This window comes from Neolamprologus multifasciatus, chromosome 11 (assembly GCF_963576455.1).
Source record: "Neolamprologus multifasciatus chromosome 11, fNeoMul1.2, whole genome shotgun sequence".
In the NCBI taxonomy this organism is placed as follows: domain Eukaryota; kingdom Metazoa; phylum Chordata; class Actinopteri; order Cichliformes; family Cichlidae; genus Neolamprologus; species Neolamprologus multifasciatus.
Genome location: NC_140449.1, coordinates 24,779,595 through 24,792,633, shown reverse-complemented (window position 1 = coordinate 24,792,633; position 13,039 = coordinate 24,779,595). Strand labels below are relative to the sequence as shown.

Genomic DNA, 13,039 nt, shown 5'->3' with positions numbered 1-13,039 from the left:
GCCCATTTACACAACGGTCTGTAAAGGCCACCATCGCTAATAATAACAATAAAAAACATGCAATAAAAACATTAAACCATGAAGTGTTTGACAACATATGCAGTGAAATGGCAATGATAATGAATTACCAATCACCCCCTCAGGGCGCTTTTTAGGGAAAATGGATTTTTATGTTTATCCAGTTCATTCTACTAAATGGAGACATAACAGCACACGAGAGCAAATAACATTTTTATAGGATTCTGACAGGTAGTCTCTTTGCTCGGCTGTCTTGCATTGTTTTTAACGAGCTGTCTGCGCGTATTCAGATGACTCGAACATGTGTAGGTCAGCGCATCTGAGGCCCACAGAGTCTGCGGTTCAGCTCCGGTTAACAGCTAATCAATCAAAGGTCAGAGAAAATGAAGCGTAAAACGCTGTGCTTCCCCGGTTTTAGATAGCACGCTCTGCGGTAACGTGTCACAAGTGCTTTCACATTCCGATGAACTTGTGCAGAAAAACACCGACCTCAACGAGTTCAGACGTGACGGACTCCACCGCCCTAAGAGACAAGTGACGCACCGCGAAGTGAATTTCATTATTGGAGCAGCAGTAGCGGTCCTTGTTTCGTTTACTGAGTTTACACTGCGTTTACTTTACAGTGCTTCTTGTGTATGTGACAAATGAGTCACAACATATACGTAACTAGACTCAGTAAGTCGTGTATTTATAGTTTGGTGTTGACTGGTTGTTTACTTTTTTAAACGCTGGCTGGATTTTCAACTTTTTTTCTTCAAACGCGCTTCCTGAAAAACACACGAAGACGAAAGCCACACCTACATCCTCCTATACATAAATACTGAGCAAACTTTCATTTCGAGAAAGTGCGCAGGAGCTCACGACGTGTTCTCAGATATTTGTGTTGATATTGTTTTCCACAGCCATGAAAGCGCTTCTACTTGCTGCAGTGGTCTCCCTGATTCATGCCAGTTATGGTAAATATTTTTCATATTCCTCATAGACTTTTATGCGGTTCTCTCAAAGAGCTCAATATTATTTGCTCGTCTGTAATGAGATATTGGTTTAATCTTTCAGCGGGGTTCTGGTCTTCCTTTCTTCATAAATATATTCATACAGCTGAAGCCCCTGGGCATCGTGTGGCGTCTGCTCGCCTGTTTGTCTCCTTGTCTGTGTGTCTCTTAGTTGATCTGTTCTCTTGAGGAAAGGCTTTGTTTTCCTCTTCTGTCACACTGATAGGTTTTCCCTTGCGACACACAGAGTGAAACAGGAAATGTTGTTAGAATTATCGAGAGACTAACGCATAAGAGCAGCTAAATGTTTTATGTAGAGTGTGCGGAGGCCAGCCTCGCATTCAGTTCTTGTGAAAAAAAAAAATGTAAACCATGTTATGCAGCACTTCTTGCCTGAAGTGAAAGAGAATCAGTATCTGTTATCAACAGTATCCGTCAAGTTGAAAAACCTGTTGGTCATGTGCTTGTGGTGTTTTTATGAGTACTCCAAGGTTCTCCGGGAAGAAGCTGTTTTGAAAGCAGTGTTCAGGAGGTACACCCACCTCCGCAACCTCTCACTTAATCATCTGTTATGTCTGTCCACATGCAGCGTCTTTGGTCATCAAAGGGCCAAGTGAGCCAGTTTTGGAGGGAGACACGGTCACGCTGGAGTGTCTATACACAGACTCCGACCTGAACATCAGCCAGGTCCACTTTGAGGTCTACTCCAAGGTGAGCTGGAGGAAGATGGGTGAAAAAGGAAAAGAGTGCACTCGAAAAATATCACGATGTGCATGTCACAGCTCTGTTTGTGACGTTGGAGATTTTGTATACCTGAGAAGGAACTCACTGCTATGATTCCTTACTGTTCCTAAATTTCGTTTTTAAAAATAACGATTAAACTTGCTTATAACAATCAAAAGCTCAGTAAACATTGTCACTTCATAGCATGTAACTCCTAAAAATGATCCACCACAGTAATTCCCAGTAATGACAATGATTATGTAACTTTTCCTCCTGAATATGATATTTCAAATGTAATCAGATGGCTGCAAAGTAATAATTCAAGACACGTGACTTTTATTTTTTATGTTTAATTAAATCATTTTTAAATCACTAGGGATGTGATTACTGTTGTATAACCTTAGACTGCTAATGTGTATAACTATCATATTCATTTATTTTCTCTGAGCTTATGTAAGCTCAAAGAAGTATTATGCAGCAGAGAATTTTCATTACTGAAAAGTAAATATAAAAGAAGACCTCTCTTTTTCTTTTTATTCCCCCCGTTCTCTTTAACAGTACATGCATGGCTGGCGTCCCATTATGGAGAGATATATGGAGAGATATTGGTGCTTCTACTCACTGAAGATCCAGCAGCTCGCAGACAGGCTAGTGCTGTCTATTCCCCGCGCAGGAAGGTACTACGAGGGGCCCTACCGCTGTGTGTCCAACGACGAAAACGTGACCGAGCCAGACAACTCCTCGCTGCCCTTGTCCTTCAAAGTGCATTGTGAGTGTGTCGGGTGGCGTGGGTGAGAGCTGTGAGGAACAATGACTCTGTGACGCTGTGTTTTCCTTTTGACAAATAATTAACCTTAGATCTTTATAGCGTCTGTGTGTGTGTGTGTGTGTTGTACATGTCAAATAGGCGTCTGCAAAAATCTAGATAAATATGTGAGTAGAAAATAATGCATGGTATTGCTGAATTTCACTTTCAGTAAGGAAAACGCAGGACAATTTGAGATTACTAGTATTGCTAACAAAGGGACGAGGACAAAACACCTAAATATACACCGGAAAACAGTCTAAAACGATTGAACAGACTGCGAAACCAATTTCCGTCATATTTCCCACCCATCAGGAGGTAAAGACAATCTTTCAGACACTGTGGACACAGCTCTCTTCACAGTGAGGGATAGAAAAACATATTAAATATTAATAGACATATCTATACAATGGCACTGCAGAGGTTGCACAACAAAAACAACAGGAAGTAGAGCTCCGATGCAAATATGTACTCTTACCTACGAAAGATCGACCGCAGTTGTTTTATTTTTTTTATTAGTTTCAGATAAACAGAGCCGTGTCCCCAGCGGGGCGGCTCCAGCTTTAAGGTATCTGTTATCAATGCAAAGCTTCAAGAAATGTCATTCATGGCATAGCTAGTCAGATTTTCAGTGCCCTCTATCTTCTCAGTGGCCATCGAATCGACCATAATGTTGTTTGATAGGCTCCTCAGCCTCACAGGGGTGATCAATATGAGGTAAAGATTAGAATGGAGTGTAGGACCGAAGGAGACAGAGGAGGAAAGAAGCCAAGAGCTGGATGGACGTGGGCCATCTATTGAGATAGAAGAGAAAATGAGCCATTATTCACAACATTGCCGCTCTAAAGACTTCAATAAGATGAAGCCTATTATCATTATTATTGACCGCTTGGTACAGTCTATACCACAGGGAGGCAATCAAACTTGAGCATTTATGCTCAAATATACTTAAAATATCTAAGTGTTGACCAGCTGCTGCCACTGCAAACATATGTTCAGTCACGACCTGAACGCTTGACAAAGTTGTTTCAGCTTATATTAAATTTCCTGCTTCATTAATGCCCGATCACACTTTCTCATTCCCAACTGCGTCTTAGATATGGGGGAGCTGTCACTGTCCAGGGAGGGCTACACCGGATACCTGGGTACCCCACATGAGCTGAAGGTGCGACTCGGAGACGACGTGGTGGTGAAATGCTCTGCCAGCTCATCAGAGGAGCCGAGCTACTTCTGGTACAAAGAGGTGAGAAAACCTCGGGAGCGTGCACAGTGGCTGTGCCCTCATTATGCTTTTGGAAACTTGTCATTCTCTCTCTCTCACCACTCTCTCCCTCCCTCTCAGTTTGACCTTTTTTTTTTTTCTTCTTTTTTTTTTACTGTCCTGTCTTCTTCCATTCTCACCCAGTCTCTGCTGGCTTCTTGCCTTTGTTCAAGCACTCTTTTAGTTTTCTCTCCTCCCTTTCTGACTTTGTCAAGCCACTTGTTTCCCCTTGCCCGCCGTCTTTCCATCCCCTTCACAGAAGAAGTGCTCTGTATTTAAGTGACCGGTTGGCTTGGGCACACCACTCGCTGGGGATTGCAGCTTGCCCACTTACAGAGGATTAATAGTTTAATGAGGTCTAGACAAGAGCCAGTCAACCTGAAAACAATTATGCGGATAGATTTCTAATGATTTTTTTTTTTTCCAGTGTTTGGTTAACCGGCATTGAATTATTCAACTGGGCTCTTTGCTGAGTGAAAAAACTCTTGCCCAAGGGAAATTAAGACATCGCAGTGTAAAATGCCAAACTGACAACTGGCATGGAGTCCAAGAATAAGTTGATGAGTCAGGAAATACACCGAGTCTTCACAGTGAGAAAATCATATTATGCTTTCAAGGTGTCAAAATCGCAACTTGTGTAAGAAGTGTAATGAAGCAACTATTAAGACATCTAGGGACATGCAGACACACTTGCCAAGTTTCCCCTTTTGTTATTCCTCTTGATAAGTTGGCTTAGGGTTAATATGCTTGTTAAAGGGTCACTGCTAATCCGGATTTTAAATGAGCTTACAAATCCAAATCCAATTCAGTGGATATTTTATGCTGTTAATACTGTTTGTCCTCCACATGATCATATGTAATACATCAAGTTTTTTTGTGGTTATTTAATGTACAACACTGTCACTTTGATGAAGACTAATAATTCTAACCAGTAGAAGTGACAGTGAACAGTATTGTATGTGCTCACAAATCACTTGAGACCATTAGAAAAAAAGGAATTACGCATTCAGGGAAATAATACGACCAAACAAAATGTTCATGTCACAGTTTATGTGAGCGCGCACGTGTGTGTGTGTGAATCTTTCTGTCTGTGTCTGCAAGCCCACTGTGTGTTTGACAGAAATGGATGTGGGGTAGAAAGTGGCGTACAGTTTGACAGACAGCCGCCGTGGGCACATTGGCCCCCGGTAATGACAGCAGGACAGAGGCAGAAACAGGCCACTGCTTTGGGAGCCAGTGGATTTGCATACAAAATGCTGCTTTGGCCAGACCTGGCCTTTATGGGAAATCCTCTTAATTCAGATCCATTCAAATTGAAATGGACTTTCTTGGCAGGAACTGTAGCTCCCAGGAGCCAAATCATTTGCATGGTGTAATGTTTTTTTTTTTTTTTTAAACTCTCCTCCACATTCATTTGTTTTTCAATCCTTGTGTTTGGCCTATTATTTGTTTCCTCCCATGTTGGGCTCTATCTCATAATAGTGCTGCTATTTCTGTGTCAACAATTCATCCTACTCCCTTGCCATCTCATTATGTGTTGCGTTAACAGTGTGCTGTTGCAGCATCATTCTTTGCGGATGATGGTGTTATCTGAGTTATTGACTTGCGGTGATGTGTGTTCATTCATTGGGATTATTGCTCAGGTAAATACGTTTGATTTGGGACTTTTGGGGGCTGCTCTCTGAGGATCAAACACCCGCTGATATTTCTTTCTGTCCCATTACCAGTCCATCTGTTTCTTCCAGTCTAGATTTCACTTGCTCTCATTTTCCATCCTTGCACAAGTCTGCCTAAAAACGATTCCCCTTTTTCTCTTCTCTTTTTTTGTCACATGGCAGTATATGTTCTCCGTTTCATCTTTTGCGCTCAGCTAAGTGCAGTTTTAATTTGTATGTGTTTAGCTGTTTGTCCTAAGGCTGCGAACAGTCTGGTAAGTAGACATATTTTTCTCCTTTTTTCATTCTGTTTTTTTCCACCGTATGTCTTTCTCTCTCAGGGAAGTGACTGGGTTCTGCCCTCTTCTTCACTGAAACTGTCAAAATTGAATGCGATGGATGAAGGACAGTACACTTGCTCCGCTAGGCATCCATCTGTGGAGTCCCTCAACAAGAGACGCACTATCAGCATTACTGTACTGCCAGGTAAGAAAAGATTTACCTGGACGAGGCCTTTTGTCCTTTGTACTGATTTTTCTACATTTCCTCTTTCTGAAAACTAGCTAAGGTTTCCTTGTAACTGAGGGGGAATTCATCCATCAATATTAAACATCCCCTGAGCAAAAACAAAACTAAATATTATGTTCCATTTCCTTTTCGCAGTCAAATATCACCAGAAAGGTCAGGTATTAGGATACTTTTACGTCAGCAGGAGCGTATGCAGAAGTTGTCAGCTACGAGACTCCAACCTTTGATGCTTTAAATTTATGGGAAGTACAGTACAGGCTTGAGGTTTAATATATCTGAAGGAGAAATTACAAAGAAATTTGAAAAAGGCCACATCGCCCCAACAAAGAGAGGTAAAGACATTTTATTAAAACACCTCACGTAAAAAAGAAAAAAAAAAAAAAAAAAAAAAAAGGAGGAACAAAGTCCCAAAAGAAATTACCTCTAAAATGTCAAACATGTAAGAAGGTCATACCTGAGGATATAATACATTTTAAATATCATAAACAAATGGTAATAGTACAACTGCCTCGACTTTAAAGGATAAGAGGGTAATTATAAGAAGCAGTGGTTTTACCTGACCTTTGATTCCTTTTTTTCTTTTGACTGAAATATCAAGTGCTGGTGTGTAAATGAAGAGCTCTACTGAAGAGTTGTGAAATTTAGACATTATGAGCCATTTTCCCACTGTTACATCTAAAGTCCTATAGTCCCTTAGACATCATACGTATACATAATGTATAAATGACGGTATAATATATGACGACAATAACTGACGAATCAGAAAGTGTAAGATTTTGTCAGCTCTGTATGCAAAAAAGTTAGGACATTAAGGCAATGGTTTGAAAATTCCTTCAAGTTTGGGTTAAGTTAAAAAAATGAAATGATTCAGTATAAGAAGAGCATCACAGAGATGCCAAATCTTTCGTGAGTAGAGATGGGGGAGAGGTTCATCATTCATAAAACTCAGCGGTCAACATAAAATTGCAAATAATTTGCATTTTTATCATCTGAAATCCAATACTGAATTAAGTTAGGGTCCTTACTCAGACACGCTGCACTAAAACCAGACATGATTCTGTAGTAGAAATCATTGCATACGCTCAGGAAGAGTTTTAAAAACCATCATTAGTAAACATAGTTTGCAAGTTAAAACTCTACCATGCAAAGAAATGAATTTACAAATGAAGCACATAAATGATGCAGAATTTTCTGGGCCAAAATCTGGTTCACTGAATCCAAATTAAAAATTATTTTTGACAGTTGTGGTCACCACATCAAATGGGAAGGAAACACTGAATTCGCTTTTGTTCAATTCAGTTGTATTTGTTATCAGCAGTTGTGACCGTTTGAAAAGTGAGGGAAGAAAAGGGAGAGTATAGAGAGATGAGGACAAAACAAACCATGTAAAAGAGTAGACAAAATGCAATGACATACAGAAGGGGTGTATAAATACATCAAGAGTGAAAGGAAAAATTGCTCAGAAACTCCCCCAGCAGCCTGAACCTACAGAAGCACAACTAAGGGATGGTTCAGCCTCACCTGATCCAGATCTAACTCTATAAGCTTTATGAAAAAGTAAAGTTTTAAGCCTAATCTTAAAGGTAGATCTATCTCCCCACAGCTTTTTATCAGTGCACAGTGGAGCATTAGTTCACATCGCATGGGTAACATTAAAGTCTGTAAAGATCCATGAAGCCTGACCGGTGTATAATGGTTTTAGAGCAACATATGGTGCCATCCAGATGACTTTTTCAGGAAACAAAGACGCTGCTAAACCACATTCTGCACATTACAACAGCATGACTATGTAGTAAAAGTACCCAGGTGTTAAGCTGGCCTGCCTGTATCTCAGACCTGCTATTCATTACAAAAACAAACAAACATTTAGAACATTGTTAAATTAAAAGCCCAACAGTTCAGGGAGACCCTGTGCAGCCGAAATCCCATAACCAGAAAAAAAGTAAAAAACATTTGCTTCAAAAACAACACTTGGTCTCTTTAGAGTGTTGTTAAGAGAAAAGGTAATCCAACACCATGTATATAAACATGACGTTGTTGTTAGCAATAAAGTGATATAAATATTTTATATTTTTCCAAATATAAAAATAATCAAAAAAATCACTTTACTTTAGTTTCATTTGCAAATCAATGCATTCTTGCATGCATTCACATTGTACTCAGCTTTAGGTATTTAGGCGCTTGCACAGTCTCACTTTGCCTTTGTCTAAAATCTGCATGATTGATAAAGTGATTTTTTTTTAATCTCATGAAACATGATGGTTGCTTTCAAGTACAGAAGTAATTCCATTACAACATTATAGCTAATCCAATTAACAGAAACTCATCAGTCTTCATCGTCTTCATTGCTGATCTGTGAATGATTACAAACTGTTAATACACTGCAGTGTTTAAATGCTATTCTCTCACCCAGTAGGAGCCTTTATAGTTCCAATAGTTGAAATTATGCAATCTGTAAAAATGCAATTAAGCCAATAATAATAATGGATTGGATTTATATAGCAAGGCACCCAAAGCGCTTTACAATGCCACTATTCATTCACTCTCGCATTCACACACTGGTGGAGGAAAGCTACGGTTGTAGCCACAGACTGACAGAAGCGAGGCTGCCATATCGCGCCATCGGCCCCTCTGGCCAACACCAGTAGGGGGTAGGACACAACGACCAGGACAGAGAGCCGGCGACCTTCCGGTTACAGATGCGCTTCCCAACCACCTGAGCCATGGTCGCCCCCGATGAATGTTATTTTTATGGTAGAGTTATCAAGTCACTTCTGCAATTGACTTATTGGTCACTGTGCTCCACAGTTCATCAAGTACATTCTCTGAAGCACACTAATTTAAAATGTAAAAAAATAAAACAAAATACTGGAATAATGTTTAATCATCCTTGAAAGTGGGGTGAGAAAACACTGCATGCTACTTCTGTTGCTTTAAGGCTACACAAACCCTAAACAAACATTCCCCGTGCAAACCCGCAGGGCTTCAGCTGACAAACAAATCCTCTTAACATAAGGAAGATATATATATATATGTGTATATATATGTGTGTGTATGTATGTGTATGTATGTATGTATGTATGTATGTGTATGTATATATGAGAACCCACACAGCATGTATTTGTTGTTGCCTCCAATACTCGTAATCGTAATTTTCCAGTGTTTACTATATCCGCAGCTCTAAAGGCTGGATTCAGAAAAATCCCTCTTTTTTCCCCAAACATTACCATTAAATTGGGAAATTGCGCACATAACAGGGCCGATCAGCCAGTTCTTGCAAATTGTAACAAGCAGGCTTCTTGAAGATCAGCGCTGTGTATAAGGCTGTAACAGTTTGAACTGTGAGGAATACAGTCTTTTCTATCACAAACAAGCATAAGGTTGCCTTTAGAAGCTTTGCCTGGAGGCAGAATGTGAATAGTTTTGCTGATTTCGCATTCCGTGTGATACATGTTTTCCTTCATGTCTGTCCCACAGAGGATGCCCACTGGTATGAGACAAGTGATGGCCGTCTCATGCTGATGATCTCGGCAGTAGCTGTAGCTCTTGTGGTGTTCATCCTCTCGATGATTGTATTCCTGTGCCGCAGAGCCAAAGAGACCAAGACCAGCAAGGGACCCATGTAAGAAACAACTGCGTGTTTGTGTCTTGTCATCTTAAGTCTTCACTTTGTTTTAGATGTGATCTTTTTAAAGCGTGTTACAATTTGATGGATTATGTGTCTTCGGTGCTAGAGAACGTTTGTGCTTGTTTATCTAGTCACCCTCCCCCTCCTGTTACCCAGAGGATAGCTTTTTAAATGATTACAGCAATTTCCACAAAATCTCACTCTGTCTAGTGTGATATCATGTGAACCAAAGTCATTTCAGTCACCGTGTAAGTGTAGGTGTGTGTGGCAGTGTGCACCTTGGTGTATGCTTCACTCTCTGACTGTTCTCTCAAAAGAAAAAGAGAGGAAGGAAAAAAAAAATCTTTACATATGTGCCGACTTCCACCTATTTGAAAAGGCATTTACCATCATGAATATTAAATTCAATCTCAGAAGCCCTGATCCACTTGACCTCATCCTTGATCTTTTTCGTCCTCCCTTTGCTCCCATGCACTTCCTACTCGCCAAAAGCTTGGGCTTATGACAGTAGGTTAAATTCTCTGTCTAGTGTAAAAGTATAAAGAAGGCTATAGCAATTATAAGGAAATTAGTGGAACTCCCATTAATCGTGAAAGCTGACAGTGCCTTAATGTGCACCGTGACCCAATGTAGCTTTACCCATTAACTTCTTTTCCATGTAGATTTATAAAAAACAGTTACAAAAGGCAGACTTTTAACAAGATTCTGCAGCAATCAGAAGTTCTGCATGTTTATAGTGGCCTAAAAACAACTACTAAATTTTACAAACCTGTGCTGAGTATACAAGCATGTGTGTACAAATAGATACAGATAGTGCAAGAGAGGATAATGTACTTTCATATCAGCAGCCAGGTGCGCTTCCAGTGCTTGGTTCTAGTCTATAATTTCCTCACTTATACCTTTCGAGCACCTACTGAGAGATCGATATACTGATAATCATGCTCGTCTTTCTTCTCCTTTCTTCCTCTCTCCAGTGATGACCGGTCTCAGAAAAAGCCGATCTACAAAGCAAGCTCGGAGTCCCTACCCTCCACCTGCGGAGACAATCAACCTCTGGTGTAACTGCAGAGGCAGGTGGAAGGAGAACGGATGAAAGGATGGAGCGAGATGCAGTTGTTGTCCATAAAAAATAAAGAATGTCATAAAGCAGTAAATGGGTATGTTGGGAGACATTATAGGGCAGAGTACAATAAAAATCAGCAACGAGTTGGGTATTTAAAAAAACAAAACAAAAAAATCAACTGAAGGGCAAGTGATTGCTTTAGAGCCTGAGCAGCTTGGCTTGTGAGCGCACGCTGCAGTTCTGCATCTTGGATAGAAAGGTGGGCAATTTTCCTTTCATGTATACTGCAGTGTGAAAAATGGCGGGCTACGTTCTTAGAAAATGATGATAAGGATTCTACTCGCAGCGCTATAAAGATGCTACATTCAGTTTTCTTCTTTCAGTTGCACACATAATTGCTCAGCTGTGTATTGTGAATGAATCGTTTGGGTGATAGGACAAGGTTTTATGTTGTTGATTTGTTTCTCTTTCAACCTTCATGTTTTCCAAAGCAGAACCAGCTCAAAGCGTCTTCAAGAAGGTTATTGTAATCTCTTTACTGTGACAGCTCTCAAGCACATTGCACTCGGATATTTAATTTAATGTAGTTGGGATTTTCTGTGGTATTAAATGGCTTTCAGAAAATATTATTTACCATCCTCCAGTGTGCCATTGATTTTGTTCCATTTAAGAGACACTAAAGGGGGTGAGGAGTATTGACAACATGGTAAGAGCCGGACATGCATGCTTGCTTGGCCGCACATCCTCTCGATCCAATGCCATCTCGAGCTCGCATCAGCTTGTTTACCAACCTTCCTCTTCGGTCTGAAAGACCTTACTTTGAAGCGATGACCTTTACTCAGAGTACTGTGCATGTGCATTCTTGCCTCTATTCCCATCTGCCCATAAGCAGAGAACTCAGCCCTCAGTCAGTTTGTATACACGTGTATGGACTTGCATTCACAAACTAGAAACTCTCATAATGTGAATAATCACATTGGCAAGTAACCTTGAAAGCTTTCCCGTCAGTTGTAAGGGCAGACAGTCTTGGCCATTACAAGTAAGTTCTATTTTAACTAGACTAGATTAGTCTTCTCTGTCTCCCACCCAACCCCTCCCCAAAAAAAGCATCACAGACTACAACTTCATCTTTTTAATTTTCTCCTCTGTTGCCTTGTAACCCTTAACGCTGTGCCTCACCACCACCACCGCTTATTACCATAACCGTGCTCATAATGCTGAGAATTTCATTACGCTTGTCTGTTGAAGTTATGTTGGGTTTTATGCGGTTTTTATTATCGTGTGTGGTTGACCGTAGGCCGTTGTTAATAATGGGCAAAGCGGCAGTTTAACACTGACACTCCATTAACGGGTGCATGCGCCACAGAGCACAGCCAGGATAATGTTATTAAACTGATTATTCAAGCCCCCTGTACAGCTCAGCTCTGCAGCAGCAGCCTTCCTTTGTTTAGCATTTTACAGACTCCTTGTATTTCTTCTCCAACTCTACAAACTTCTGCTTGCTTTATGTCTGAGGTCAACCCAAGGAATGTGAAAGCAACAGACAGCGAGACTATAACCAAAACAGAAAGACTTGGGGGGGAAAGAAACATACTTCATAGGGGGGGGGGGGAGAAAAAATACAATGTTGTGAATTTAAAATGCTCTCCTGAATGTTAAATGCCAGTGAGCACCATTTCGTTTTGGCCTTTGAGTCAGTCATGAGTAAATCATTCTGTGCTCCCTTGTGGATTTTGGTCTTGGGGCTTCTGATGTCTGGCCAAAAAAAAAAAAAAGAGACACAAAATTATGTATCAGGAATATCACACTGGAGCTTTCCCTTAGGTACAATGCTCTGGTTGGGAGAGAGGGAAGTGAAGTTTACAGTGACATTTTGACCTTGACAGTGTCTCGATGGATAAAGCACCGGACAACAGCTTAGGTGCTGTGCAGTGCATACAGATTTCCTAAAAGTGTTTTGTCTGGTGCACGCAAGGTCCTGTCCGGATAAGGATGCAGATCTGTACTGTGGCATTAAAGCTAAATAGCTCCTCACTTATGTCCGCAGTTTGTCTAGTACCCTAGCTGCCCTTAGTGCCCGCAAACCAATATCTAAAGGTGACTTATACCAAACGTGACACCGCACTGACTAATGCCTTACAGTGCCAGGCATTTGTAACACTGTGTCATTGACTACTGCTGTTCCCGTCACGGTCACTTGAGTTTGTATGTGCATTCTGCATATGTTGTGTCAAATGGCTGAAAATGAAGGAGTGGAGTTCGCAAGAGAAGCAGGTGTTTTCCCCTCATTACTTCCTGACAATGCCCCATCTGGTGCGGGGGAGCTGCTGCCACAGACTCCCTGCCAACCCGGGAACAAACACTCG

At 40.8% G+C, this 13,039-nt stretch overlaps 1 protein-coding gene across 1 annotated transcript; it reads left to right on the top strand.

The window, feature by feature from the left end:
* Positions 1-624: 624 nt before the first annotated feature.
* Positions 625-12,280, top strand: LOC146508577 (CD166 antigen). Its single transcript, XM_085178783.1, has 7 exons — positions 625-974; positions 1,600-1,721; positions 2,292-2,502; positions 3,636-3,781; positions 5,796-5,940; positions 9,460-9,604; positions 10,585-12,280. Exons 1-7 carry the CDS (start codon positions 923-925, stop codon positions 10,670-10,672), a joined length of 909 nt encoding a protein of 302 aa, XP_085034909.1. The 5' UTR covers positions 625-922; the 3' UTR covers positions 10,673-12,280.
* Positions 12,281-13,039: the final 759 nt, after the last annotated feature.